At 39.7% G+C, this 27,695-nt stretch overlaps 1 protein-coding gene across 4 annotated transcripts in view; it reads left to right on the forward strand.

Moving 5' to 3' along the window:
• GFM2 (GTP dependent ribosome recycling factor mitochondrial 2) overlaps nucleotides 1-26,861 on the forward strand; it is an 84,673-nt gene extending 57,812 nt beyond the window's left edge. For all 4 annotated transcript variants that reach the window (XM_053701414.1, XM_053701411.1, XM_053701410.1 and 1 more), the window contains exons 20-22: nucleotides 9,602-9,717; nucleotides 26,057-26,239; nucleotides 26,330-26,861. In XM_053701414.1, the coding sequence (XP_053557389.1) occupies nucleotides 9,602-9,717; nucleotides 26,057-26,239; nucleotides 26,330-26,455 (425 nt within the window). In that variant the 3' untranslated portion in view covers nucleotides 26,456-26,861. The remainder of the gene's footprint in view (nucleotides 1-9,601; nucleotides 9,718-26,056; nucleotides 26,240-26,329) is intronic.
• Nucleotides 26,862-27,695: the final 834 nt, after the last annotated feature.

Consider the following 27,695-nt stretch of genomic DNA (forward strand, 5'->3'; position numbering starts at 1 on the left):
TGCTTTTGTCTTCTGCGGCTGGGAGACCTGCACTGAAGGGAGACTCTCTGCACTTTATTATGGGACATAAAATCCTTAATGGAGGATCTTTAATTGGCAGTGGGCAGGCACTTAATTGTATGTGATATGGAGACTTAGGGGTTTTTGTCCCTACATGGATAGGAGGAGTTAACCCTCTATTGTGGTTCAGATACTTTAGTTTCGTTCATGTAATTAACAAGAGTCCATGAGCTAGTGACGTATGGGATATACATTCCTACCAGGAGGGGCAAAGTTTCCCAAACCTTAAAATGCCTATAAATACACCCCTCACCACACCCACAAATCAGTTTTACAAACTTTGCCTCCAAGGGAGGTGGTGAAGTAAGTTTGTGCTAGATTCTACGTTGATATGCGCTCCGCAGCAAGTTGGAGCCCGGTTTTCCTCTCAGCGTGCAGTGAATGTCAGAGGGATGTGAAGAGAGTATTGCCTATTGAATGCAGTGATCTCCTTCTACGGGGTCTATTTCATAAGGTTCTCTGTTATCGGTCGTAGAGATTCATCTCTTACCTCCCTTTTCAGATCGACGATATACTCTTATATATACCATTACCTCTGCTGATTCTCGTTTCAGTACTGGTTTGGCTTTCTACAAACATGTAGATGAGTGTCCTGGGGTAAGTAAGTCTTATTTTCTGTGACACTCTAAGCTATGGTTGGGCACTTTATTTATAAAGTTCTAAATATATGTATTCAAACATTTATTTGCCTTGACTCAGAATGTTCAACTTTCCTTATTTTCAGACAGTCAGTTTGATATTTGGGATTATGCATTGAATTATCATATTTTTCTTACCTCAAAAATTTGACTTTTTTCCCTGTGGGCTGTTAGGCTCGCGGGGGCTGAAAATGCTTCATTTTATTGCGTCATTTTTGGCACGGACTTTTTTGGCGCAAAAATTCTTTTCCGTTTCCGGCGTCATACGTGTCGCCGGAAGTTACGTCATTTTTTGACGTTATTTTGCGCCAAAAATGTCGGCGTTCCGGATGTGGCGTCATTTTTGGCGCCAAAAGCATTTAGGCGCCAAATAATGTGGGCGTCTTATTTGGCGCTAAAAAAATATGGGCGTCGCTTTTGTCTCCACATTATTTCAGTCTCATTTTTCATTTGCTTCTGGTTGCTAGAAGCTTGATATTTGGCATTCTTTCCCATTCCTGAAACTGTCTTATAAGGAATTTGATCTATTTTGCTTTATATGTTGTTTTTTCTCTTACATATTGCAAGATGTCTCACGTTGCATCTGAGCCAGAAGATACTACAGGAAAATCACTGCCTGCTGGATCTACCAAAGCTAAGTGTATCTGCTGTAAATTTTTGGTAGCTATTCCTCCAGCTGTTGTTTGTAATAATTGTCATGACAAACTTGTTAAAGCAGATAATATTTCCTTTAGTAATGTACCATTGCCTGTTGCAGTTCCCTCAACATCTAAGGTGCAGAATGTTCCTGATAACATAAGAGATTTTGTTTCTGAATCCATAAAGAAGGCTTTGTCTGTTATTTCTCCTTCTAGTAAACGTAAAAAGTCTTTTAAATCTTCCCTCTCTACAGATGAATTTTTAAATGAACACCATCATTCTGATTCTTTGGACTCTTCTGGTTCAGAGGATTCTATCTCAGAGATTGATGCTGATAAATCTTCATATTTATTTAAGATGGAATTTATTCGCTCTTTACTTAAAGAAGTACTAATTGCTTTAGAAATAGAGGATTCTAGTCCTCTTGATACTAATTCTATACGTTTGGATAAGGTTTTTAAAGCTCCTGCGGTTATTCCAGAAGTTTTTCCTGTTCCTAATGCTATTTCTGCAGTGATTTCCAAAGAATGGGATAAATTGGGTAATTCATTTACTCCTTCTAAACGTTTTAAGCAATTATATCCTGTTCCGCCTGACAGGTTAGAATTTTGGGACAAAATCCCTAAAGTTGATGGGGCTATTTCTACCCTTGCTAAACGTACTACCATTCCTACGTCAGATGGTACCTCGTTTAAGGATCCTTTAGATAGAAAAATTGAATCCTTTCTAAGAAAAGCTTATCTGTGTTCAGGTAATCTTCTTAGACCTGCTATATCATTGGCTGATGTTGCTGCAGCTTCAACTTTTTGGTTGGAAGCCCTAGCGCAACAAGTAGCAAATCGTGATTCTCATGATATTATTATTCTTCTTCAGCATGCTAATAATTTTATCTGTGATGCCATTTTTGATATTATTAGAGTTGATGTTAGGTTTATGTCTCTAGCTATCTTAGCCAGAAGAGCTTTATGGCTTAAGACTTGGAATGCTGATATGGCTTCTAAATCAACTCTACTTTCCATTTCTTTCCAGGGAAACAAATTATTTGGTTCTCAGTTGGATTCTATTATTTCAACTGTTACTGGTGGGAAAGGAACTTTTTTACCACAGGATAAAAAATCTAAAGGTAAAAACAGGGCTAACAATCGTTTTCGTTCCTTTCGTTTCAACAAAGAACAAAAGCCTGATCCTTCGTCCTCAGGAGCAGTTTCAGTTTGGAAACCATCTCCAGTCTGGAATAAATCCAAGCCTGCTAGAAAGGCAAAGCCTGCTTCTAAGTTCACATGAAGATACGGCCCTCATTCCAGTTCAGCTGGTAGGGGGCAGGTTACGTTTTTTCAAAGAAATTTGGATCAATTCTGTTCACAATCTTTGGATTCAGAGCATTGTTTCAGAAGGGTACAGAATTGGTTTCAAGATGAGACCTCCTGCAAAGAGATTTTTTCTTTCCCGCGTCCCAGTAAATCCAGTGAAAGCTCAAGCATTTCTGAATTGTGTTTCAGATCTAGAGTTGGCTGGAGTAATTATGCCAGTTCCAGTTCCGGAACAGGGGATGGGGTTTTATTCAAATCTCTTCATTGTACCAAAGAAGGAGAATTCCTTCAGACCAGTTCTGGATCTAAAATTATTGAATCGTTATGTAAGGATACCAACGTTCAAGATGGTAACTGTAAGGACTATATTGCCTTTTGTTCAGCAAGGGAATTATATGTCCACAATAGATTTACAGGATGCATATCTGCATATTCCGATTCATCCAGATCATTTTCAGTTCCTGAGATTCTCTTTTCTAGACAAGCATTACCAATTTGTGGCTCTACCGTTTGGCCTTGCTACAGCTCCAAGAATTTTCACAAAGATTCTCGGTGCCCTTCTGTCTGTAATCAGAGAACAGGGTATTGTGGTATTTCCTTATTTGGACGATATCTTGGTACTTGCTCAGTCTTTACATTTAGCAGAGTCTCATACGAATCGACTTGTGTTGTTTCTTCAAGATCATGGTTGGAGGATCAATTTACCAAAAAGTTCTTTGATTCCTCAAACAAGGGTAACCTTTCTGGGTTTCCAGATAGATTCAGTGTCCATGACTCTGTCTTTAACAGACAAGAGACGTCTAAAATTGATTACAGCTTGTCGAAACCTTCAGTCACAATCATTCCCTTCGGTAGCCTTATGCATGGAAATTCTAGGTCTTATGACTGCTGCATCGGACGCGATCCCCTTTGCTCGTTTTCACATGCGACCTCTTCAGCTCTGTATGCTGAACCAATGGTGCAGGGATTACACGAAGATATCTCAATTAATATCTTTAAAACCGATTGTTCGACACTCTCTAACGTGGTGGACAGATCACCATCGTTTAATTCAGGGGGCTTCTTTTGTTCTTCCGACCTGGACTGTAATTTCAACAGATGCAAGTCTCACAGGTTGGGGAGCTGTGTGGGGATCTCTGACGGCACAGGGAGTTTGGGAATCTCAGGAGGTGAGATTACCGCTCAATATTTTGGAACTCCGTGCAATTTTCAGAGCTCTTCAGTTTTGGCCTCTTCTGAAGAGAGAATCATTCATTTGTTTTCAGACAGACAATGTCACAACTGTGGCATACATCAATCATCAAGGAGGGACTCACAGTCCTCTGGCTATGAAAGAAGTATCTCGAATTTTGGTTTGGGCGGAATCCAGCTCCTGTCTAATCTCTGCGGTTCATATCCCAGGTGTAGACAATTGGGAAGCGGATTATCTCAGTCGCCAAACGTTGCATCCGGGCGAATGGTCTCTTCACCCAGAGGTATTTCTTCAGATTGTTCAAATGTGGGGGCTTCCAGAGATAGATCTGATGGCCTCTCATCTAAACAAGAAACTTCCCAGGTATCTGTCCAGATCCCGGGATCCTCAGGCGGAGGCAGTGGATGCATTATCACTTCCTTGGAAGTATCATCCTGCCTGTATCTTTCCGCCTCTAGTTCTTCTTCCAAGAGTAATCTCCAAGATTCTGAGGGAATGCTCGTTTGTTCTGCTAATAGCTCCGGCATGGCCTCACAGGTTTTGGTATGCGGATCTTGTCCGGATGGCATCTTGCCAACCATGGACTCTTCCGTTAAGACCAGACCTTCTGTCGCAAGGTCCTTTTTTCCATCCGGATCTGAAATCCTTAAATTTAAAGGTATGGAGATTGAACGCTTGATTCTTAGTCAAAGAGGTTTCTCTGACTCTGTGATTGATACTATGTTACAGGCTCGTAAATCTGTATCTAGAGAGATATATTATAGAGTCTGGAAGACTTATATTTCTTGGTGTCTTACTCATCATTTTTCTTGGTATTCTTTTAGAATTCCGAGAATATTACAATTTCTTCAGGATGGTTTAGATAAGGGTTTGTCCGCAAGTTCCTTGAAAGGACAAATCTCTGCTCTTTCTGTTCTTTTTCACAGAAAGATTGCTATTCATCCTGATATTCATTGTTTTGTACAAGCTTTGGTTCGTATAAAACCTGTCATTAAGTCAATTTCTCCTCCATGGAGTTTGAATTTGGTTCTGGGAGCTCTTCAAGCTCCTCCGTTTGAACCTATGCATTCATTGGACATTAAATTGCTTTCTTGGAAAGTTTTGTTCCTTTTGGCCATCTCTTCTGCCAGAAGAGTTTCTGAATTATCTGCTCTTTCTTGTGAGTCTCCTTTTCTGATTTTTCATCAGGATAAGGCGGTGTTGCGAACTTCTTTTGAATTTTTACCTAAGGTTGTGAATTCCAACAACATTAGTAGAGAAATCGTGGTTCCTTCATTATGTCCTAATCCTAAGAATTCTAAGGAGAAATCGTTACATTCTTTGGATGTTGTTAGAGCTTTGAAATATTATGTTGAAGCTACTAAATCTTTCCGAAAGACTTCTAGTCTATTTGTCATCTTTTCTGGTTCTAGAAAAGGCCAGAAAGCTTCTGCCATTTCTTTGGCATCCTGGTTGAAATCTTTAATTCATCTTGCCTATGTTAAATCGGGTAAGACTCCGCCTCAGAGGATTACAGCTCATTCTACTAGGTCAGTTTCTACTTCCTGGGCGTTTAGGAATGAAGCTTCAGTTGATCAGATTTGCAAAGCAGCGACTTGGTCCTCTTTGCATACTTTTACTAAATTCTACCATTTTGATGTATTCTCTTCTTCTGAAGCAGTTTTTGGTAGAAAGGTACTTCAGGCAGTGGTTTCGGTTTGAATCTTCTGCTTATGTTTTTCATTAAACTTTATTTTGGGTGTGGATTATTTTCAGCAGGAATTGGCTGTCTTTATTTTATCCCTCCCTCTCTAGTGACTCTTGTGTGGAAAGATCCACATCTTGGGTATTCATTATCCCATACGTCACTAGCTCATGGACTCTTGTTAATTACATGAAAGAAAACATAATTTATGTAAGAACTTACCTGATAAATTCATTTCTTTCATATTAACAAGAGTCCATGAGGCCCACCCTTTTTTGTGGTGGTTATGATTTTTTTGTATAAAGCACAATTATTCCAATTCCTTATTTTATATGCTTTGCACTTTTTTCTTATCACCCCACTTCTTGGCTATTCGTTAAACTGATTTGTGGGTGTGGTGAGGGGTGTATTTATAGGCATTTTAAGGTTTGGGAAACTTTGCCCCTCCTGGTAGGAATGTATATCCCATACGTCACTAGCTCATGGACTCTTGTTAATATGAAAGAAATGAATTTATCAGGTAAGTTCTTACATAAATGATGTTTTTATTGGGGATTTAATATCCTTCGGCAATACACTTTCCTCATTGGCCTGCTTCTGCCGGCTATGAAGCGTGCATTTTTCTATTGCGCAGCTTCAATCATCCCGATCACGTGACCTTCCATCTCCGCTTTCAATAATCCTGAGCGGTGAAGGCGAATGGATGCGAGAGTGAGACCGGCTAGAATTCAGACGTTTTCTCGTTACTGCTGGGTTTATCAAAGGGGGCAGGTAGGCACCTCGGTGTAAGCTGAGATGTAGAGGCCGTACTATAGATAGTTGAGCTAAGTGAAAAGTAAAAAACGCTAGTAATATAAAAGCTGTTTTCTTTTTTCTCTTTGAATTGCTTACGGGGGCCATTTTACTTTAAGCAGTGAGGACGTCGGTGGTCGGTCAAACCTGTTCCGCTCTACTGTTTCTTAAAGGGACAGTATATTAAATAAGTGTATTTAATTTTTTGTCTTTAATTTTTGCTAATACCTTTTCCTTAGTCATGGAAGAGGATTCTGTTCCTTTTGAACTTGTCTCCCATGTTTAGAAAACCAAATTGCCCATGCAATTTTGTACCTCTTGTCTAGATAGGACCTTAAAACGCAAAGATAGACTTTGTTTCTGAGCCACATGCCTCTCAGGATGATGCTGTTCAGGCAATGCCACAGCCTTCTCCTCAAACATCCCAAGCCTTAGTGGCATCACATACAGTGCCCTGCGGTTCCTCTCAATCTCCAGGAGGAGTTTATTTGCCTGCGGAAATTGATGCCCAGGTATCTTCTGCAGTATCTGTGGCTTTATCTGCCATTCCTTTGCTTCAAGGAAAACGCAAGAGGAAAACTAAAGATTCAGATAGTAAGGTTTCTGTTCCAACTTCTGCTACTCAGGTTGTCCTTCCTCATAAGTCTGATGAGGAGGATACGTTGGTAGCTTCTGAGGGTGAAATCTCAGATTTGTACAGTTTAATTCCTACATCTGATGCTTAAGTAGTATTGTTCAGATTTAAGCTTGAACACCTTTGTGTATTGTTAAAGGAGGTTTTGGCTACTTTGGACGACTCTGATACTTCTGTCGTTGTCAACCTTAAGTAATCAAGTAAACTTAATAAATACTTTGATGTTCCTTCCTCTGTGTATGTGTTTCCAGTTCCAGATTATTACACAGGAATGGGAGAAGCCAGGGATACCTTTTTTTCCCCTTCTCCTATTTTTAAAAAGATGTTTCCTGTCGCTGACTCCATTAAAGATTCATGGGGAACGGTGCCTAAAGTAGAAGGGGTTATTTCTACTCTGGCTATGAGGATTACTTTCCCTATAGAGGATAGCTGCTGTTTTTTTCAAGGATCCAATGGACAAAAAGCTGGAGGCTTATTTGAAGAAGATGTATGTTCATCAAGGTCTTCAATGGCAACCTACGGTTTGTATTGCCACGGTGTCAAGTGCGGCATCTTTTTGGTACAAGGCCTTGTCTGATTCTCTTCAGGCTAAGACTCCTTTAGAGGAGATCCAAGACAGGACTAAGGCTCTCAGGATAGCCAATTCCTTTATTTCTGATGCTATCATGCAAGTTATTAAACTGGGAGCCAAGATATCTGGCTTCTCTGTTCTATCCCGCAGGGCGTTGTGGCTAAAATCTTGGTCAGCTGACGTTACCTCTAAGTCCAAGCTTCTGGCGCTTCCTTATAAGGGTAAGACCTTGTTTGGACCTTAATTTCTGATATTACGGGTGGAAAAGGGTCTTTTCTACCACAAGACAAGAAGAATAGGCCTAAAGGGCATCAGAGTAATTTTCGTTCCTTTGATAGATGCTCTGGAGGTTCCTTGGGATTTCAGTCTAGCATACCTGTTTCCCCCGTCTGCTCTCCTTCCACAAGTCATTGCTTGTATCAAACAGGAGAGAGCATCGGTATTTCTAATAGCTCCTGCTTGGCCTCGCAGGATCTGGTATGCAGACCTAGTGTAGATGTCATCTCTTGGAGGTTTCCTCTGAGGAAGGACCTTCTAACTCAGGGTCCATTCCTTCATCCAAATCTCGTTTCTATGAAGCTGATTGCTTGGAGATTGAACGCTTAGTTCTGTCTAAGCGTGGTTTTTCTTAGTTGGTCATTGAGACCCTAATTCAGGCTCGCAAGCCTTTTACTAGAAAGATTTACCATAAGATTTGACGTAAAAATCTTTATTGATATGAATCCAAGGGCTACTCTTGGAGTAGGGTTAGGATTCTTAGGATTTTGTCCTTTCTCCTGGAAGGTCTGGAGAAGGGTTTGTCAGTCGTACTCTGAAGGGTCAGATTTCTGCATTATCCATTTTGTTACACAAGCGTCTGGCGGATTTGCCAGATGTGCAATCCTTTTGTCAGACCCTGGTCAGAATAATGCCTGTGTTTAAGTCTGTTGCTCCTCCTTGGAGCCTTAACCTTGTTCTTAAAGTTTTGCAGCAGGCTCCGTTTGAGCCATTGCATTTCATAGATATTAAGTTGTTGTCTTGGAAGATTTTGTTTCTTATTACTATCTTTTCTGCTCAGAGAGTCTCTGAACTTTCAGCTTTGCATTGTGATTTGCCTTACATTATCTTTCATGCTGATAAGGCGGTTCATTGTACTAAGTTGAGTTTTCTTCCTAAAGTGGTTTCGGATAGAAATATTAATCAGGAAATTGTTCCTTCTCTATGTTCTCCTCTTCATAAGGAACGTCTATTGCACAACTTGGACGTTGTGCGCGCTATAAAATTCTACCTACAGACGACTAAGGATTTTCGCCAGTTCTCTGCCCTGTTTGTCTGTTTCTCTGGAAAGCATAAAAGGTCAGAAGGCTGCTGCTACTTCTCTTTTCCTCTGGTTGAGTATAATTTGTTTTGCTTATGAGACTGCTGGTCAGCAGCCTACTGAGAGAATTACGGCTTATTCCACGAGAGCCATCTCCTCTTCTTGAGCTTTTAAAAATGAAGCATCTGTGGAACAGATTTGCAAGGCTGCAACTTGGTCCTCTTTGCATACTTTTTCAAAATGTTACAAATTTGATACTTTTGGCTTCTTTTGGGAGAAAGGTTCTTTAAGTGGTGGTGCCTTCTGTTTAGATCTGCATGTCTTGTTCTCCCTCCTATTCCCACTAGCAATTGATGACGTAGTGGACTCTCCATATCTTAGGAAAGAAAACAAAATTTATGCTTATTTACCTGATACATTTCTTTCTTTCCGGATATTTAGAGTTAACGACCCCACACTTTGAGGTTTAGACAAAAAATATAACTGTCTTAAACTAGTCACCTCTACTACACCTTTGTGGTGTTCCTTTTATTCAATTTCCCTTCGGTCGAATGACTGGGGATTATGGGTAGGGGAGTAACACTTAGCAGCTTTGCTGTGGTGCTCTCTGCCTCCTCCTGCTGGCCAGTAGTGATATTCCCACTAGTAATTAATGACGTTGTGGACTCTTCATATCCGGAAAGAAAGAAATTTCAGGTAAGCATAAATTTTGTTTTTATGATGAATGTGAACAAGAACGTTTTATAAAACCTTGACTAAGAGGCGGTTTGTTTTCTCTGCTCAGGTCCCCTGCTTGGCTTCCCTGTGCAGGATGTTGCAGTAACTTTGCATGATTTAAGTGTGCTGCCTGGCACATCCATTACAATGGTGTCTGCTTGTGTTTCACGGTGTGTACAAAAGGTAAATATGGAATGCGCACATGGAGATCTAGGTTCCTTAAAATTGTAATTCAGTAATGTATTATTTTATACAAATTACATGCCTATAATCAACCTAGTTTTGAAAGCCAGAATTAAAGGGACATTAGACACTTATTCTATAGCGAGAAGACACATATGTGTATGTATATGTGTGTATATATATATATATATATCTTGTAATTACAAACACCTCAGCCAAACATTTTTTTTCCAGGATTTGGAGGATCCAATCTGGTCTTTAGTGGGCAACTGACAAAGCTAGTCATGGTCTTTATGTTAGTATAAAGTGTATTGTTTTGCAGTCCTTTTCTGTTAAAGCCATTTAGGAATATATATGTAGCCCGGTTAGCCTTGATATATCTGCAATGTGTGTTTTCAGTTCTGAAAACTAGAAGAGCTATGATTTTCAGAGCTAAATTGCATTAAAGGGTACAAAATAAACAATGAAAGTATATTGAAAAGTTGTTTTACTATGCATAACTAAACCATTTTCATATGAACATCTCAATATGTTTTGTGTCCCTTTTTATTATGACCAGGGTATGATCAGGATAAAAACCTAGGTGTGTAATCCTCAGAACACCCCTATGCAAACTCTTACCTTAATTTCTCTGTTTTATGTAGGCCATTTTGTCACTTTCTCTTAAAGGACCAGTAAATACAAAAGACAATGCAATAGTCTGAAATTCAAATGAGAAGTAGATTTCCTTTTTTTCTGACACATTTTAAAGTTATGTCTATTTCCACTACCTCTGTACCATGTGACAGCCATCAGCCATTCACAAATGCATATATGTATATTCTGTGAATTCTTGCACATGCTCAGTAGGAACTGGTGAATAAAGATTGTGCATATTTTGTTAATGGAAGTAAGTTGGAAAGTTGTTTAACATTGCTGCTCTATCTGAATCATGAAAGTTTAATTTAACCCGAGTGTCCCTTTAAGCACTGGATCAAAATACTCTCCACTAAAATTTTTGGTTCCAATGCTTTCAGTACTGATATGTCTATAAACATTTCTAAAGGTTCTTTACTACTTGCTATGTGTGTGTGTGTGAGTGCATATGTGTGTTTATATCTAGACAGAGATATAGAGCCTGATGTTCAAAACCTCTCCGCTCAGGTGAAATGCCAGTACCCAGTTTGCTAACAATTTGGCTTTTTTTTAATTAAAAAAACAAAAACACCCAATTTCTTTCCTAAAATATGGTGAGTCCATGACGTCATCAATTACTGTTGGGAATATCACTCCTGGCCAGCAGGAGGAGGCAAAGAGCACCACAGCAAAGCCGTTAAGTATCACTTCCCTTCCCACAAACCCCAGTCATTCTCTTTGCCTTGGTGCATGGAGGAAGTAAAGTTTTGGTGTCTACAGAAAATTTGATTTTTTTTGCTTCAAGCAAGATTTTAACTAAGCAGTTAGGAAATTGGGAGGTGGGCCTCACTGCGTTTTCCTAACATATTTGCTGCCCAGGGTACAGAAAACCAGAGTAGGTTTACTCTGTTCTTTCTTTTTTCTACAGGTCTCTGTGAGGAGTGGCATCCTCTCACACCGTGTATGCTGTCTTCCTGCCGGACGGCCAGACTGCAGTTAAGTGCCTTTTGACTGTGCACTTTAAAGAATCCTGCAAGACTCTAATTTGGGACACAATATATCCTAGTTAGGATATTTCGTATGGCAGTGAGCAGGCACTTACTGTGAATTGGGAGAGAGACTGTATTAACCCTTTATTGCTGAAGGGGTTAATCATTCTCGTGAGGCTCATAGTTTATTGTGCACTGGCGCCCTTTAAGATCTTTTCTGACCTTAATGCGATCTACGGTCTGGTGTGTCAGGCCAAGGGGCTTATATCTTGTTCCTACAGGTTACAGTACTGGTAACTACATCTTGGGACATATTTTTATAGCTTATGCCTTCTTAACAGCGATCAGTTATTCAAGGCAGCCTTGGGTTTATACCTATTTAACCGTTGCTCTTTACTCTCAGGATGAGTTAAAGAGGCTGGGATTAGCATGCTATCCATATTATTGCGCTCTGTTTTTATTCACTGTTGGCTCCGCCTCCATTTTTCTTAGTAAGATCGGAGCAGCGCCATTTTGACTGTTGCGGTAGCGCTCACGTGGCCCGGCTCCTTTGAGAACGGAGCGGCGGGCCTGTAAATAGTCGCAGTGATGAGAGATTGTATTTTTTCAATACAATGCTGCTGCTAGTTAATGTGAGGCGCACTTGCTTGCCTAATTTAAAGGGACATTAGGAAAATATACAAAATAAACACAGCGCGACCCTAGATGAATGTAGAAGGGGGTATGGAACAGTGCTAATCAAGCTTTAAAATTATCACAACCAGAAAGAGGATTTCCAATAAAAAACTGCAAATTTATTGTAACCGTAAAATATCATATACTATATATTTAAAAATGTTATACATAGGTTCTCTTATCAAGTGACCAGTCACTGTTCAAATCTATTATATATTAGATATATTTGTTAATGCGTTTGTTACAATATTAACTCTAAATAAGAGATAAGATGCCAATTGCATAAAACTAGTAAAAACAATATGCCATTGGAAAAATAAACACCACCATATGAATAAGCCAGGAATTGAAATGCTTAGTTCTTATGTTAAAAGCAGTCTGGATTGAAATGAAATGTTTCCCCTATAACAGTCCTGATGTCATCTGTTACTTGTCAGGACTCCCACTCTATGCGGGTGTAAGGGGAAAGAAGGATAAGACATTTCTTGCTTACTGTCAGGAGGTATGTTTGTTACCTATCCTTCTCCTAGGTTTTTCAATCTGGCAGCGTCTCAACTCCTCCGTGTATGAGAACTTGACAGCTCTTCAGACACTCCTGCGTCACGTATTGATCCTTGGCCAATAACTTGATCCAAAACTTGGCTCCGTTTAATCGTCGGCTGATCTTTCAGAAATGCCGGTTCCTGTGACTTCTGCGTCACGTGCGACTCCCTGGTCACATGCGGCGTTCTGGCCAATAGCAGCTCTCGAAAAACGGCTATTAGAAGTTAGCCCCAAGGAAGGTGTAAAGTGTATTCTGGCTCAAATTGCTCCTGAGCTTACTTAGGTACAGACAAGGTCTCTTAACGCGTTTCGCCTTTTTTCAAGACTTTTTCAAGATAAGGACAAATGTCTGAAGTTTTTAAATACCCCTCCCCTTTGCTCTAATTGGTCCATTCCTTTCTGCTTTTCATCTTAATTTGTATTTATCCATTAAGGTGAAAGAGTCTGTTGGCGACTTGAAATTTCAAAAATGTCTAGTATTTCTCTCTTATTAAAAAATCCCTTATTGTATTTTTGAACGGTCTTTAAAAAATGGCTTTTGTAAATGGTATTACTAATAATGCTGAAACACTTTTACAATATGTAAAAAGGTGAATCTATACATGTATCATATAATACATGTTAATACCAATAAAAACTGCATTCATACTATTCATACTACTAAAAACTGTAGAAATAGTAAGCACATGGTGTAGTCTAAGAGTCAACAATCCTGTATTTACTTCCCCTACTAATTATTTTATCTTTGATTTTTTTTTATTGTTTACCCTAGTGTATTTCTTTCATTCACAGATTCACTTCGCACATATTCTGTGTTTATATTTTGACACCTTAGTCTAAAATAAAAGGGGTCAGGTTGAATTCTGAATTAAGCTGTGCAGGGGATTTTTTTTAATAACCGAGAAATACTAAACATTTTTGAAATTTCAAGTCACCAGCAGACTCTTCCACCTTAATGGATAAATCCACCTTAAGATGAAAAGCAGAGAGGAATGGACCAATTTGAGCTAAGGGGAGGGGTATTTAAAGACTTCTCAGACATTTGTCCTTTTATCTTGAAAAAGCCTTGAAAGAAGGCAAAACACGTTAATTAAGAGACCTTGTCTGTACCAAAGTAGGATCAGGAGCAATTCGAGCCATATCTCTGCGCAGAGAATACACTTTACACCTTCCTTGGGGCTAACTTCTAATAGCCATTTTTCGAGAGTTGCTATTGGCCAGAACGCCACACGTGATGCAGAAGTCACAGGAACCGGCATTTCTGAAAGATCAGCCGACGATTACACGGAGCCAAGTTTTGTATCAAGTTATTGGCCAAGGACCAATACGTGACGCAGGAGTGTCTGAAGAGCAGTCAAGTTCAAATAAACTGAGTTGAGACGCTGCCAGATTGAAAAACCTAGGAGAAAGATAGGTAACAAACATACCTCCTGACAGTAAGCAAGAAATGTCTTATCCTTCTTTGCCCTTACATCTGCATAGAATGGGAGTCCTTACAAGTAATAGATGACATCAGGTCTGTTGTAAGGGAAACATTTCATTTCAAACCAGACTGCTTTTAACATAAGAACTGAGCATTTCAATTCCTGGCTTATTCATACAATGGTGTTTATTTTTCCAATGGCATATTATTTTTACTAGTTTTATGCAATTGGCATGTTATCTCTTATTTAAAATAATATTGTAATGAATATACAGTTGTGCTCATAAGTTTACATACCCTGGCAGAATTTATGATTTCTTGGCCATTTTTCAGAGAATATGAATAACACAAAAACTTTTCTTTCACTCATGGTTAGTGTTTGGCTGAAGCCATTTATTTATTTATTCAACTTTGTTTACTCTTTTTAAATCATAATGACAACCGAAACTACCCAAATAACCCTGATCAAAAGTTTACATACCCTGGGGATTTTGGCCTGATAACATGGACACAAGTTGACACAAAGTCGGTTTGAATGGCTATTAAAGGTAACCATCCTCACCTGTGATCTGTTTGCTTGTAATTAGTGTGTGTGTATAAAAGGTCAATGAGTTTCTGGACTCCTGACAGACCCTTGCATCTTTCATCAAGTGCTGCACTGACGCTTCTGGATTCTGAGTCATGGGGAAAGAAAAAGAATTGTCAAAGGATCTGTGGGAAAAAGGTAGTTGAACTGTATAAAACAGGAAAGGGATATAGAAGATATCCAAGGAATTGAGAATGCAAATCAGGAATGTTCAAACTCTAATCAAGAAGTGTAAAATGAGGCTTTCTGTTTGATAACATACTGCATTCATCTTGCCATCAATTCTGACCAAATTTCCTGTGCCTTTTGTAGCTCACACATCCCCAAACATCAGCGATTCACCTCCGTGTTTCACAGAAGAATGGTGTACCTTTCATCATAGGCCTTGTTAACTCCTCTCCAAATGTAACGTTTATGGTTGTGGCCAAAAAGCTCAATTTTGGTCTCATCTCTCCAAATGACTTTGTGCCAGAAGGTTTGAGGCTTGTCTCTGTGCTGTTTGGAGTATTGTAAGCGGGATACTTTGTGGCATTTGCATAGTAATGGCTTTCTTCTCGCGACTCGACCATGCAGACCATCTTTCTTTAAGTGCCTCCTTATTGTGCATCTTGAAACAGCCACACCACATGTCCTGTATTTCACCTGAAGTTATTTTGTGGGTTTGTCTTTGCATCCCGAACAATTTTCCTGGCAGTTGTGGCTGAAATGTTAGTTGGTTTACCTGACCGTGATTTGGTTTCAACAGAACCCCTCATTTTCCACTTCTTTATTAGAGTTTGAACACTGCTTATTTGCATTCTCAATTCCTTGGATATCTTTTAATATCCCTTTCCTGTTTTATACAGGTCAATTACCTTTTCCCGTAGATCCTTTGACAATTCTTTTGCTTTCCCCATGACTCAGAATCCAGAATTGTCAGTGCAGCACTGGATGAAAGATGCAAGGGGCTGTCAGGAGTCCAGAAACTCATTGACCTTTTATACACACACACTAATTACAAGCAAACAGATCACAGGTGAGGATGGTTACCTTTAATAGCCATTCAAACCCCTTTGTGTCAACTTGTGTGCATGTTATCAGGCCAAAATCACCAGGGTATGTAAACTTTTGAGTAAACACGGTTGATTGATAATAAATGGCTTCAGCCAAACACTAACCATGAGTGAAAGAAAAGTTTTTGTGTTATCATTCATATTCTCTGAAAAATGGCCAAGAAATCATAAATTCTGCCAGGGTATGTAAACTTATGAGCACAACTGTATCTAATATATAATAGATTTGAACAGTGACCGGTCACTTGATTAGAGAACAATTTGTCAATATTATATACAAAGAGTACATCAATTGTTTTGTTGGTACAAGCTTATACAATATAATAAAGGAAGATATACAAAACTGTGAGGCATCTGAAAATCAGAGCAACACTATCTACCTTAGTGCAGGTGTACAATATGAATGGAACCTCTTTTTTTATTTTTAGGAATATATGTACCTCCATAGCTTCAAAGGGCCACTCATGGACCCATAAAGGCTTAAATGACTCAGAGGAGAGATTATAAGATTGGAAACCTTCCAGGGTGCTCAGGAGACTACTTTTGGGCCTCAAACTAGACAAACCTACATTTTATACTTAACTTAAAATTAAAGAAATACAACTGAGGATCCCCCATCAAAAAGCATCAATAACAGCACAGTGAATGCCTCCAACAGGGAGCCGTAGCTCCTTCAAAGATTCTCAATTCGAATAGAGAGACTACATGGGAGGACTTAGAGGGCTAATACTGGAGATATATTACATAAATAGTGAAGATGGCTCAGAAATGGGTATGAGTTATCTTTCAATTTGTGGTGTGTGGGCAGTATTAAGACTCATAGTTATATAAGGGGCAACCAGTGTATTTGGTAATACCGCTAAAATATATTCTATTTAGGTAGGCAAAACAATGATAAGCTTGGAGAGTTAGGCTCAAGAGTATCTCACTGCTATAGCCCAAGTACATATATCTTACTGGGCTTTGATTAGGGCTTAAGAGAGCACATCATGCTTGGAGTGAGTTGGTTATATCAGCTGAGTACCGTACATATAAATTGCTGGAACCCTATGTAATAAGAGCCTTAAAGGGACAGTAACGTCAAAACTAAACTTTCATGATTCAGATAGGGCATGCAATTTTAAACAACTTTCCAATTTACTTTTATCATCGAATTAGCTTTGTTCGTTGGTTATGCAAAAACGGGGAATGGGTAATAAAGGGATTATCTATCTTTTTAAATAAGAATTGTTTTGGTGTAGACTGTCCCTTTAATTCTAGAGGTCATAATAGCCTCAGTCCCAGACCGTAAACCTATGATATTAAGCAATCCTGTAGAATTACCCAAATACAGTATAGCACCATTACACGTTTGGTAAAAACTAAATAAGTAATAACAGTGTATTTACTTACATTATTATGTCATGGAACTAGAATCAGTCATATAATTATCTGAATGATAGAGGGCAACTCCAGTGTGGGTAGGCAGTATATAAAACACTAGTGGTAGGGAGGTGACTCACTACATTACAGTTGGCACATTAATGAACCTCACACACATGTTATTATGTACAGGCAGTATTGTGTAAAAATATGGATGGAATCCCTAATACTTTCAGCATATTTACATAATAGAAGAGGGTGAGCTCAAAACTGAATTAAAGGGACAGTCAACACCAGAATTTTTGTTGTTTAAAAAGAAAGATAATCCCTTTATTACTCATTCCCCAGTTTTGCATAACCAACACTGTGATAGAAATACACTTTTTACCTCTGTGATTACCTTGTATCTAAGCCTCTGCAAGCTGCCCCCTTATTTCAGTTCTTTTGACAGACATCCATTTTAGCCAATCAGTGCTCACTCCTGGGTAAATTCACGTGCATGAGCTCAATGTTATCTATATGAAACTCATGAACTAATGCCCTCTAGTGGTCAAAATGCATTCAGATTAGAGACAGTCTTCAAGGTCTAAAAAATTAGCATATGAACCTCCTAGTTTTAGCTTTCAACTAAGAATACCAAGAGAACAAAGCAAAATTGGTGATAAAAGTAAATTGGAAAGTTGTTTAAAATGACATTCTCTATTTAAATCATGAAAGTTTTTTTTTGGACTTGACTGTCCCTTTAACACAGTTATCTCCATGGTTCACAACACTTTCTAAGACTAGCAATTGCCTAAGAAATAAAATGTTCTTAACCAGAGTCACTGTCCATATTGTAAATTCTAATAGGAAGAGAAGTTTCATCATAAAAAAAATGTACAATGAAATGCACATATAAACTTGGGCAGTCATCTCAGTGGAGGACATGTTTGTTCAGGCAATAAAAGCCTTCATAGGAAGTCCTCATAGAGAAGGTTGACAATATAGTTATGGCAGGTAATGCCTGTTTTATATAGCGGTCACTGAGAAACATGTAAACAGCCATAGAATCTCCTAGACCAGCTAATGAAAAACTGCTGGTGTAGGTTGCAAAGCACTCAGACATTGGACCCCTAGATATAATATTGCAAGACTGTCAGCCTATTCCTAAACGCAGGGTTACACCATCTGCTTTGTAGTTAATTTTCTCACCCATCTCCTTGTATCTACAGAGGTGATTATCCATGAGGGGTTCTTTGTTACAAAAGAGGAAACCGTAGCTGGCCCAGCGCCACCTCTGTATGTTCCTAGTGCACACTATCATATTCAGCGGTTTAGCCGGACCACTGACAGGGAGCCAAGCAAGGTATAGTTGGTGGCCATTCGTGACCTGGTGGGGCAGTATGCACGCCGCGGGATCACTCTTTCTAGTCTCGTTGCAGTGGCCATATCGTACAGCAACAAACCCGACTCCATCAGGGTAAAATTCCAGAGCGGGGCAAGGCACTCCTGGACTGTCATACTATCAGGGAACGGCATAAAGGCTGCTGAATCTCCGTTCAAGTGCTCTGTATTATTAGTATAGCAGGAGGTAAGCACTGCGTGGGGCCCTTTATCTTCTGCAGCGCCATCTGATATTCCTTCCGTAGCTGGCAGAGATGTGAGCCTCCCATGCGTGGTTATCTGGGAAGGCGTTAGATGACCATCTGGCTCTTTAGCTTCACCGCTCTCATAAGGTTTACCAACAAGAGAGGTCAGTGGTGTACTCATGGTAAAGGTCTCAGGAGGAGACCGGAGTGTATTTCTAAGAGCGTTTGAGAAGGCCTCTTGATAGTAGGAGAGCAAGCTGCTGAATTTTCCGATGAAATGCGCAGACTCCATGAAAGACACATCCATGTAAGGGGTCAATCAGCTGCAGTCAACTTGCTGGTTTATAATGAAATTAATGCTGGTGATAAATATGAATAGTTCTTAAACTGTCCAGTTACAACCGAACTGGTTTGGTAACCCAGGGACCTGGGGGGGGGGGTATATGTGCGGCAGCCGTAACACCACAGACAATCAGACTTACAAGTAAGGCCTAACATCCTTGTGCGTGGTCGCTGCAGAGTTAACTGAGGAACATAGGCAGGTCCGTTCTATCCTTGATATTCTCACACTCTTCTTTTGTAGCTTAGGTTATAAAAAATAAGAAGAAAAGTAGATGACTTTTAGAAAAATATTCCAAAAAAGCTAATTGAGTCCAGGAGCTCTTCACACACACGTCCTGCCGCAACAGCTGTAGACTCCGCCCCCTATGTATAACATTTTAAATTATATAGTATATGATATTTTACGGAGACAATACATTTGCAGTTTTTTATTGTAAATCCTCTTTCTGGTTGTACTAATTTTTAAGCTTGATTAGCCCTGTTCTATACCCCCTTAACATTAACTTAAAGGGACAGTCAACAACAGAATTTTTGTTCTTTAAAAAGAAAGATAATCCCTTTATTACCCATTCCCCAGTTTTGCATAACCAGCACAGTTATAATTATACACATTTTACCTCTATAATTACCTTGTATCTAAGCCTCGGCAAACTGCCCCCTTATTTCATTTCTTTTAACAGACTTACATTTTAGCCAATTAGTGCTGACTCCAGGGTAACTGCACGTGCATGAGCTCAGTTATCTATATGAAACAGATGAACTAATGCCCTCTAGTGGTCAAAATGCATTCAGATTAGAGGCAGTCTTCAAAGTCTAAGAAATTAGCATATGAACCTCCTAGGTTTAGCTTTCAACTAAGAATATCAAGAGAACAAAGCATAATTGGTGATAAAAGTAAATTAGAAAGTTGTTTAAAATTACATAACCTATTTAAATCATGAAAGTTTTTTTTGGACTTGACTGTCCCTTTAAGAATTTATTTAAAGCGACTAAAACTATTATATATTTGTCCAATAAAGGTCTCTTATTTAGTTAGAAGGAATTGGGGATAATTCTTATACATATAAGAGTATTTTTTTGTCTATTCTGTTTTAAAGCCTCTATGCACTTAAAGTGACAGTACTCATTTTTAAGTGTTTTAATTTAAACATTTGTTTTGTTTTTGTTTAGGGATCTTGAGACCTGCTCTTACAAAAGAGAATTACAAAATGTGTTTATTGGCTGCGTGGACCATATTGTTTTTGCATAAACATTTCTGTCCCTCTTAATTAGAATTAGCTTTCAAAAATAAAGATATTCCTTCCAGGGGTACCAATCCAGGCTAGAAAAATGTGTATTGGCTCTTGTGGACCAATTTGTTTTTGTATAAACATTTATGTCCCTATTATTTAAAATAAAGATTTTCCTTGTGTTGAGTCTAATGTCCCTCAGGACTAAGTTTTAGACAGTTTTAATTCATGTCTGTGCATTTCTGTAATACAGATAGGTTGTTACTCTCTGAGCCTCATGTCTCCCAGGATGATGCTGTTCAGGCAATGCCATAGCTTTCTCCTCAAACGTCCCAAGCCTCTACGGCATCACAGTGCCTTGCGGTTACTCTCTATCTCCTGGAGGAGTGTATTTCTTACAGATTTTGCAGCTCAGGTATCCTCTGCGGTATCTGCGGTTTTGTTTGTTTTTATATATCTTGGACAGTATAATTCCTTCATCTGATGCTTAAGTCATCTCCTTCAGATGTATGCTTGAACACCTCGTGTATTGTTAAAGGTGGTTTTGGGGACGACACCGATAACCCTGTCGTTGTCAACCCTTGGAAGTTTAGAAAACTTTCATTACTTTGATGTTGCTCCCTTGAGGAAGTGTTTCTAGATGTGCTATAGAATTTTCACAGGAATAGGAGAAGCTAGGGATACCTTTTTCCCTGTCTACTGTCCTTTTAAAATAATTTTCCTGTCACTGACTCCATTAAGATGCACAGTGCCTTACTTAGAAGGGAGCAATTCTACTATGGCTCAGAGAACTTCGATCCTATAGAGGATAGCTGCTCATTTGTGGATCCATGGACAAGAAGCTGGAGGTTTATTTGCTCATCTAGAGCAATGCCTTGTCTACTTAGACTTGCTGTGCTAGCCTGCGGGGCGTTGTGGCTGAAATCTTGGATCGGCTGAGAAGCCTACCTGTAGCTTAGTGGCATAGCCTAGGCTTTCTAACTCTGCAGAGGCAGGTTCAATATCCAATTTGACCAAGACATGTGACAATAGTCATATTTGGATTAGATTTAATGTTTCCAAGCTTCTGGCGCTTCCTTACAAGGGTGAGACCTTGTTTGGACCTGGTCTGGCAGAATTAACCTCTGCCTTTATGTGTGGAAAAAGGTCTTTTCTGCCACATGTCAAGTGGAATAGGCTAGAGGAAAGTCTTCTTTTCCTTCTTTCTGCAGGGACTGTCAAGTCTTTTGGAATCCCAACCAGTCTTGGTCCAGGGGGTAGCAATCTAAGATTTCCTCCCAGGGGCAAATTTCTCCTTTCTAGAGTATCTGCTGTCCAGGTATGATAAGAGGTTTTCTTGAACTGGGTTCAGGACCTTCCTCTCTGGGAGTGATATTTCCAGTCAGGGAACAGGACCTAGATATTTATCTCAAGTTTCTCAGAGTACAGTCCTTCAAAGTAGTAGTCAAGAGGGTCTGTTCATACCGAACATAGACCTGAAGGATGTGTATCTTCTTGTTCCCATTATCTGGGATCTTCTCAAGTTTCTGAGATTCGTCATCCTAGAAAGACTCTTTAGGTCTTGGAGAATTACAGTGGTGCCCTCCTGGACAATATATGGTTCAGATCTCATCCTTTCTTTGTGCAAACTCTTTTTTTCAAGAGATCTTGTCTTTCTACGTTCCCATGAATGGGAAGTGAATCTAGGGAAGAGTTCCCTTGTTTCGACTACAAGGGTGTTTTTTTTTTGGGGCCTTATTAGATTCTCTATCTATGAGAATATTTCTAATGGAGGTCAGACAATCAAAGATTTCTTCCTCTTAACTCTCTCTACAGTCTTCTATTCGGCCAACAGCAAGCTATAGTGGTCCGGTAGATAGTTTAGCCATCTTGTAACCAGAGGGTTGGGAGTTTGAATCCAGCTGTAGCTGGTTTTCCCTTCATTTTTCAGTGGCTCAATGTATGGAGGTAATTGATCTAAGGATCCCAGAGACGTCATCCCTTTTCTCTAGTCCATATGAGAGCTCTGCAGTTTTGCATGCTCAGCCAATGGAGTGGTGACCATTCAGCTCTTTCTCAAAGGATAGGTCTGGTTCAGCTTTAAGAGATTTTTTTTCCGTGGTGATTTCTCAGGAGTTTCTGTCTCAGGGCGCATGTTTCTGGAGATGTTCCTGGGTGATTGTGACCACGGACGTCAGCCTGCAGGGCTGGGGGGCAGTCTGGAACTCTTTAAAGACACAAGGACTTTGGACTCAAGAGGAGTCTGCTCTGCCCATCAACATCTTGGAGTGGAGAGCGATTTTCAATGCTCTGAGGGCTTGTCCTCATTTGTCCTTAGCCTGTTTTTCAGGTTCCAGTCAGACAATATCTCCTCAGTAGGGAGGAACTCGGGTTTCCTTAGCCATTAAGCAGATGGCTCAGTTTTGTTCAGTGCGTAGTAACTCACAATGGCTGTCTATCTGTCATCCACATTCTAGGAGTAGACATCTGGGAAGAGGACTTTCCAAACAGACAGAATTTTCATCCCGGGGAGTGGGTTCTCCATCCAGAGGTGTTTTCCAGATTAACCCTCAAATGGGGGGGCGGGGGCTGGAGTTGGATTTGAGGGCGTCTCGGCAGAATGCCGAGCTTCCAAGGTTCAGTTCAAGGTCAAGAGATCCGCAGGCCGACATTATAGTTGCTCTGGCGGTTCCTTGGGATTTAAGTCTAGCATTACTGTTTAATCTGTTTGCTCTCCTTCCACGAGTCATTGCTCGTATCTAACAGGAGAGAACATCAGTCATTATAATTCTAAGCTTCTGCGTGACTTTGCAGGACCTGGTATACAGACCTAGTGAATATGTCATCTCTTCCACCTTGGAGGTTGTCTCTGAGCAAGGACCTTCTAATACAGGGTCCATTCCTTCCGGATCTTGTTTCTCTGAAGCTGATTGCTTGGAGATTGAACGCTTAGTCCTAGCTAAGCGGGGGTTTTCTGAGTTGGTCATTGTGACCTTGATTCAGGTTCAGAAACCTGTTCTAGAAAGACTTATCATAGGGTATAGTGTATATACCTTTTATTGGTGTGAATCCAAGGGCCACTCTTGGAGTCAGGTCAAGATTCCTAGGATTTTGTCCTTTACCCAGGAAGGTCTGGAGAAGGATTTGTTTCTCGAACGTCTGGCGGATGTGCCAGATGTTCTGTCTTTTTGTCAGGCCCTGGTCAGAATCAGGCCCGTGTTTAAGCCTGTTGCTCCTCCTTGGAGTCTTAACCTTGTTAAGGTTTTGCAGCAGGCTCTGTTGAGCCTTTGCATTCCATAGATATTAAGTTATTATCTTGGAAGGCTTTTGTTTCTTTTTTGTTAACTTTTCTGCTCTGAGAGTTTTGGAACTCTCGGCTTGCAGTGTGCCTTATCTTATTTTTTCATGCTTATAAGGTGGTTCTTCGTTCGAAGTTGGGTTTTCTTTTTTAAAGGGACACTGAACCCAAATTTTTTCTTTCATGATTCAGATAGAGCATAAAATTTTAAGCAACTTTCTAATTTACTCCTTCATTCTCTAGCTATCTTAATGTTAATAGCAGGAATGTAAATCTTAGCAGCCAGCCCATTTTAGATTCAGCACCATGGATAGCACTTGCTTATTGGAAGCTTACATTTACCCACCAATAAGCAAGCATAACCCAGGTTCTCAACCAAAAATGGGCCGGCTCCTATGCATCACATTCCTGCTTTTTAAATAAATAAAGCAAGAGAATGGAGAAAAATTGATAATAGGAGTAAATGAGAAAGTTGCCTAAAATTGCATGCTCTGAATCATAAAAGAAAAAATATGGGTTTTGTGTCCCTTTAAGTAGTTTCAGATAGGAAATTGCTGTTCCTTCTGTATATCCTTCTTCTCATAAGGAACGTTTGTTGCACAATCTGGATGTTGTGCGTGCTCTGAAATTCTTCATACAGGCGACTAAGGATTTTCGATTTTCCTCTGCCCTGTTTGTGTGTTTCTCACGAAACGTAGTGTCAGAAAGCTACTGATACTTTTCTTATTTATGGTTGAGAGGTATAATTCATTTTGCTTATGAGACTACTGGTTAGCAGCCTCCTGAGAGAATTACAGCTCATTCCACAAGGGCTGTTTCCTGTTTTTGGATCTTCAACAATGCAGCTTCTGTGGAACAGATCGCAAGACTGCAACTTAGTCTTCTCTGCATATTTTTTACAAATTTTTTAAATTTGATTTCTTTTGCCTCGGCTAAGGTTTCTTTTGGGAATAAGGTTCTTCAAGAGGTGGTGCCTTTTGTTTAGGTCTACCTGTCGTGTCCCTCCCTAGTCATCTGTGTCCTCTGGCTTTGGTATTGTTTCCCAACAGTAATTGATGATGTTGTGGACTCACCATATCTTAGGAAAGAAAACAAAATTTATGCTTGCCTGATAAATTTGATTTATTTCCGGATATGGTGAGTTCACGACATCACCTGTTTTTTTAAGACCGTTATTTTGTCTAAACGTCAGGCACCTTTACACCTTTACACCTTTTGTATTATTCCATTTTCCTTCGGTCGAATGACGGGTTTGTGGGAAGGGAAGTGATACTTAACAGCTTTGCTGTGGTGCTCTTTGCCTCCTTCTGCTGGCCAGGAGTGATATTCCAAACAGTAACTGATGACGTCGTGGACTCACCATATCCATAAATAAATAAATTTATCAGGTAAGCATAAATTTAGTTTTTTTCTGTAGTGTAGCTGCCCCCCTCAATAACCTACCACCTCCCAGATCCCTTTCTCAACACTTATCCCCACCTCTCCCTCCTTCCCTTTTACTTGATGTTTGCCGTAGTGTAGCGGTCCCACCCGCCCCCTCAGGCTCGCTCCTGCTCCCTCACTTCCGCTCCCAGACGTCTCATTTGCACTCACCGGACTTCCTCCAGCGATGGGCCGCCCACCCGCGTCATTCCTATCTCTCCGACGCCACCAACGATCGACACCATCGCTGGCCGATGCTGCATCGTTGCTTACCAGAGGGTATTGCAGGATGCCACAATATTGAGGCATCGCTACAATACCCTGAAAGTGTCTGGAAGCAATCACGATTGCTTCCAGCGCCTAAAACCCCTGAGGACGCGCCAGGCACGTCCTTGGTAGTTGACCGGTTTTGTAGGACGTGTCTGGCACGTCCTCGGTCGTTAAGGTGTTAAACTTGAAATTCATGCACATTTTAAATTCTTTCCTTTTTTGACACTCATGTATGTACTATATGTAGTGCTATATTTACTGTACTTGTCACAAGCAACATTTGCCTTTCTAGAATCTTGTGAGAGGGATCTTGCAGTGCTGGGAGATCATTTTAAATAACTCTGTTAAGCAGAGAGCTTTAGAGAGAGAGAAAGATATATATGTTTGTGTGTATATGTATGTATCTGTGATCCTGGTTGCAGAAGATGTTGCGTATAAAACCATCCAAAATGGATGGACAGTGCTTCATGAATTTTCTCTTATTTATACAATTATCACAAGTAGATATTTTTATTTAAAGGGGTATGAAACCCAAAAGTTTTCTTTTGTGATTCAGACAGAGCATTTAAAAAAAAAAGTTTCCTTCTATTCTCAAATTTGCTTTGTTCCCATGATATTCTGTGTTGAAGAGATATCTAGGTAAACATCTGGAGTACTACATGGCAGGAAGTAGTGCTGCCGTCTAGTGTTCTTGCAAATGGATAACATTCTTGCAAAACTGCTGCCGTATAGTGCTCCAAAAATAGGCTGGCTCCTAAGCTCTCATTCCTGATTTTCAACAAGATACCAAGAGAACGAAGAAAAATTGATAATAGAAGTAAATTAGAAAGCTGTTTAAAATTGCATGCTCTATCCGAATCATGAAAGAAAAAAATGGGGTTTTATATCCCTTTTAAGTATATTTGACATTATGTTTAGGTCTAAGAAACCTATTTTGCAATTTTGATCAGCCATAATATCTTCATTATTTTTTTTAATGCCTTTAGGCTATGAAGAAAGCTGAAAAACAAGTGCTGGAGCCCCTGATGAGACTTGAAATAACTCTGAGTGAAGATTATCTTAGCTCTGTACTAGGAGATCTTGCACAGAGGAGAGGCAACATACAGGAAATACAAAGCCGTTTAGATAACAAAGTTGTGATAGCATCTGTTCCTCTGGCAGAAATGATGGTAATTTTCCTGCTGCACATTATCTTTATTTGTATGCTGATTATGAACATTGCTGCGTTTAGGTAAACGTATTACTTTTGCATTTGATAGGGTTATTCTACAGACCTGCGCTCTATTACATCAGGATCTGCTACATTTACTCTCGAATTGTCCAACTATGAAGCCATGAACCCTCAGGACCAGAAGGCTTTGCTGAAGAAGAGGGGATTTGTATGATCAATTTGCAAAAACAAACTGCTCTTAGTGTTTACTTGTGGTTTCTCAACTGGTACATTCTGAAAGCAATGGTTGCTTTACTAATCAATGCACTTATTCAGTAAACGTCTTACTTGTAAACAAGCAGAAATGTCCACTTAACATTTTCATGTCTCATACACACAAACAAAATCTATGTAAAAATATGTATAAACCCATTGCAGGTCACTTAACTCTATCAGTAGTTGGCTGCCAAAGATCCTACCAGGCATTTAATGCATAAAGAAGTAAGGTATTGTTTTAGTTTTGCAGAATATCATTGACAAAATACTTGTTTGTATAGTATTATTTCATTGATTTTTCCTGGGATGACACAGCAAGTGGAAAGCTGTTATATCCCAAATATTTAAAGGAACAGAAAATGAAATGTTTTTTTGTCTTTCTTTGCCTTTTTAAAAAAAAAAAAAAAAAAAAATAGAAATATCACTGCAAAGAGGTTACACAGGGATAATCACACATTTAATAAAGAGCGCCTGATGTGTTCTTTGCAGACTTAGAACAGTAGCACCAAAAAGGCCAAAGAACTATATTTAAAAGATTACTCCAAAATGCTCAATAATTTATATGATATATAAAAAATTTGTTTCCATCTAATACGAGGAGAGTCCACGGCTTCATTCATTACTTGTGGTAAATACAGAACCTGGCCACCAGGAGGCGGCAAAGACACCCCAGCCAAAGGCTTACATACCTCCCCCACTCCCCTCATCCCCCAGTCATTTTTTGCCTTTCGTCACAGAAGGATGGAGAAGTGTCGGAAGATTTCGTATTAGTCTCTTATGGAGGGTAGTACTCTTCAGAAGGGGACTGGAGTTTTAAGTAGTCCTGTCAGCCTCTCAGTGAGAGCATGGATGAAAGTTAGAGTCCGGAGATGCAGGGAGAGTCTTTCTGCGAAACCATTCTGACTCATATTAACAGCTCCTTAAGCCATCAGTGTTGACGAGTTTCACTGCCTGCTTTCTTCACTCAAGTCCATGTCAGGAGCGCTGCTATACACTAAACTTGAGAGGCTGTGTTTCTGTTCCACTGCGTTGATTCTGGTAAGATCGTTTAATTTTTATTTCTGTAATGATAATGCAAGAAGACAGGGTCACAGTGTGACTCCTTTATCTGTATAGAATCAAGGGTCAATATCTCCGGAAGATGATTATTGAACAGGGGTGGGAGATGAATACATAATGTGTTTTCTTTCATGTAAGTG

The sequence above is a fragment of the Bombina bombina genome, chromosome 2 (assembly GCF_027579735.1).
Source record: "Bombina bombina isolate aBomBom1 chromosome 2, aBomBom1.pri, whole genome shotgun sequence".
NCBI lineage: Eukaryota > Metazoa > Chordata > Amphibia > Anura > Bombinatoridae > Bombina > Bombina bombina.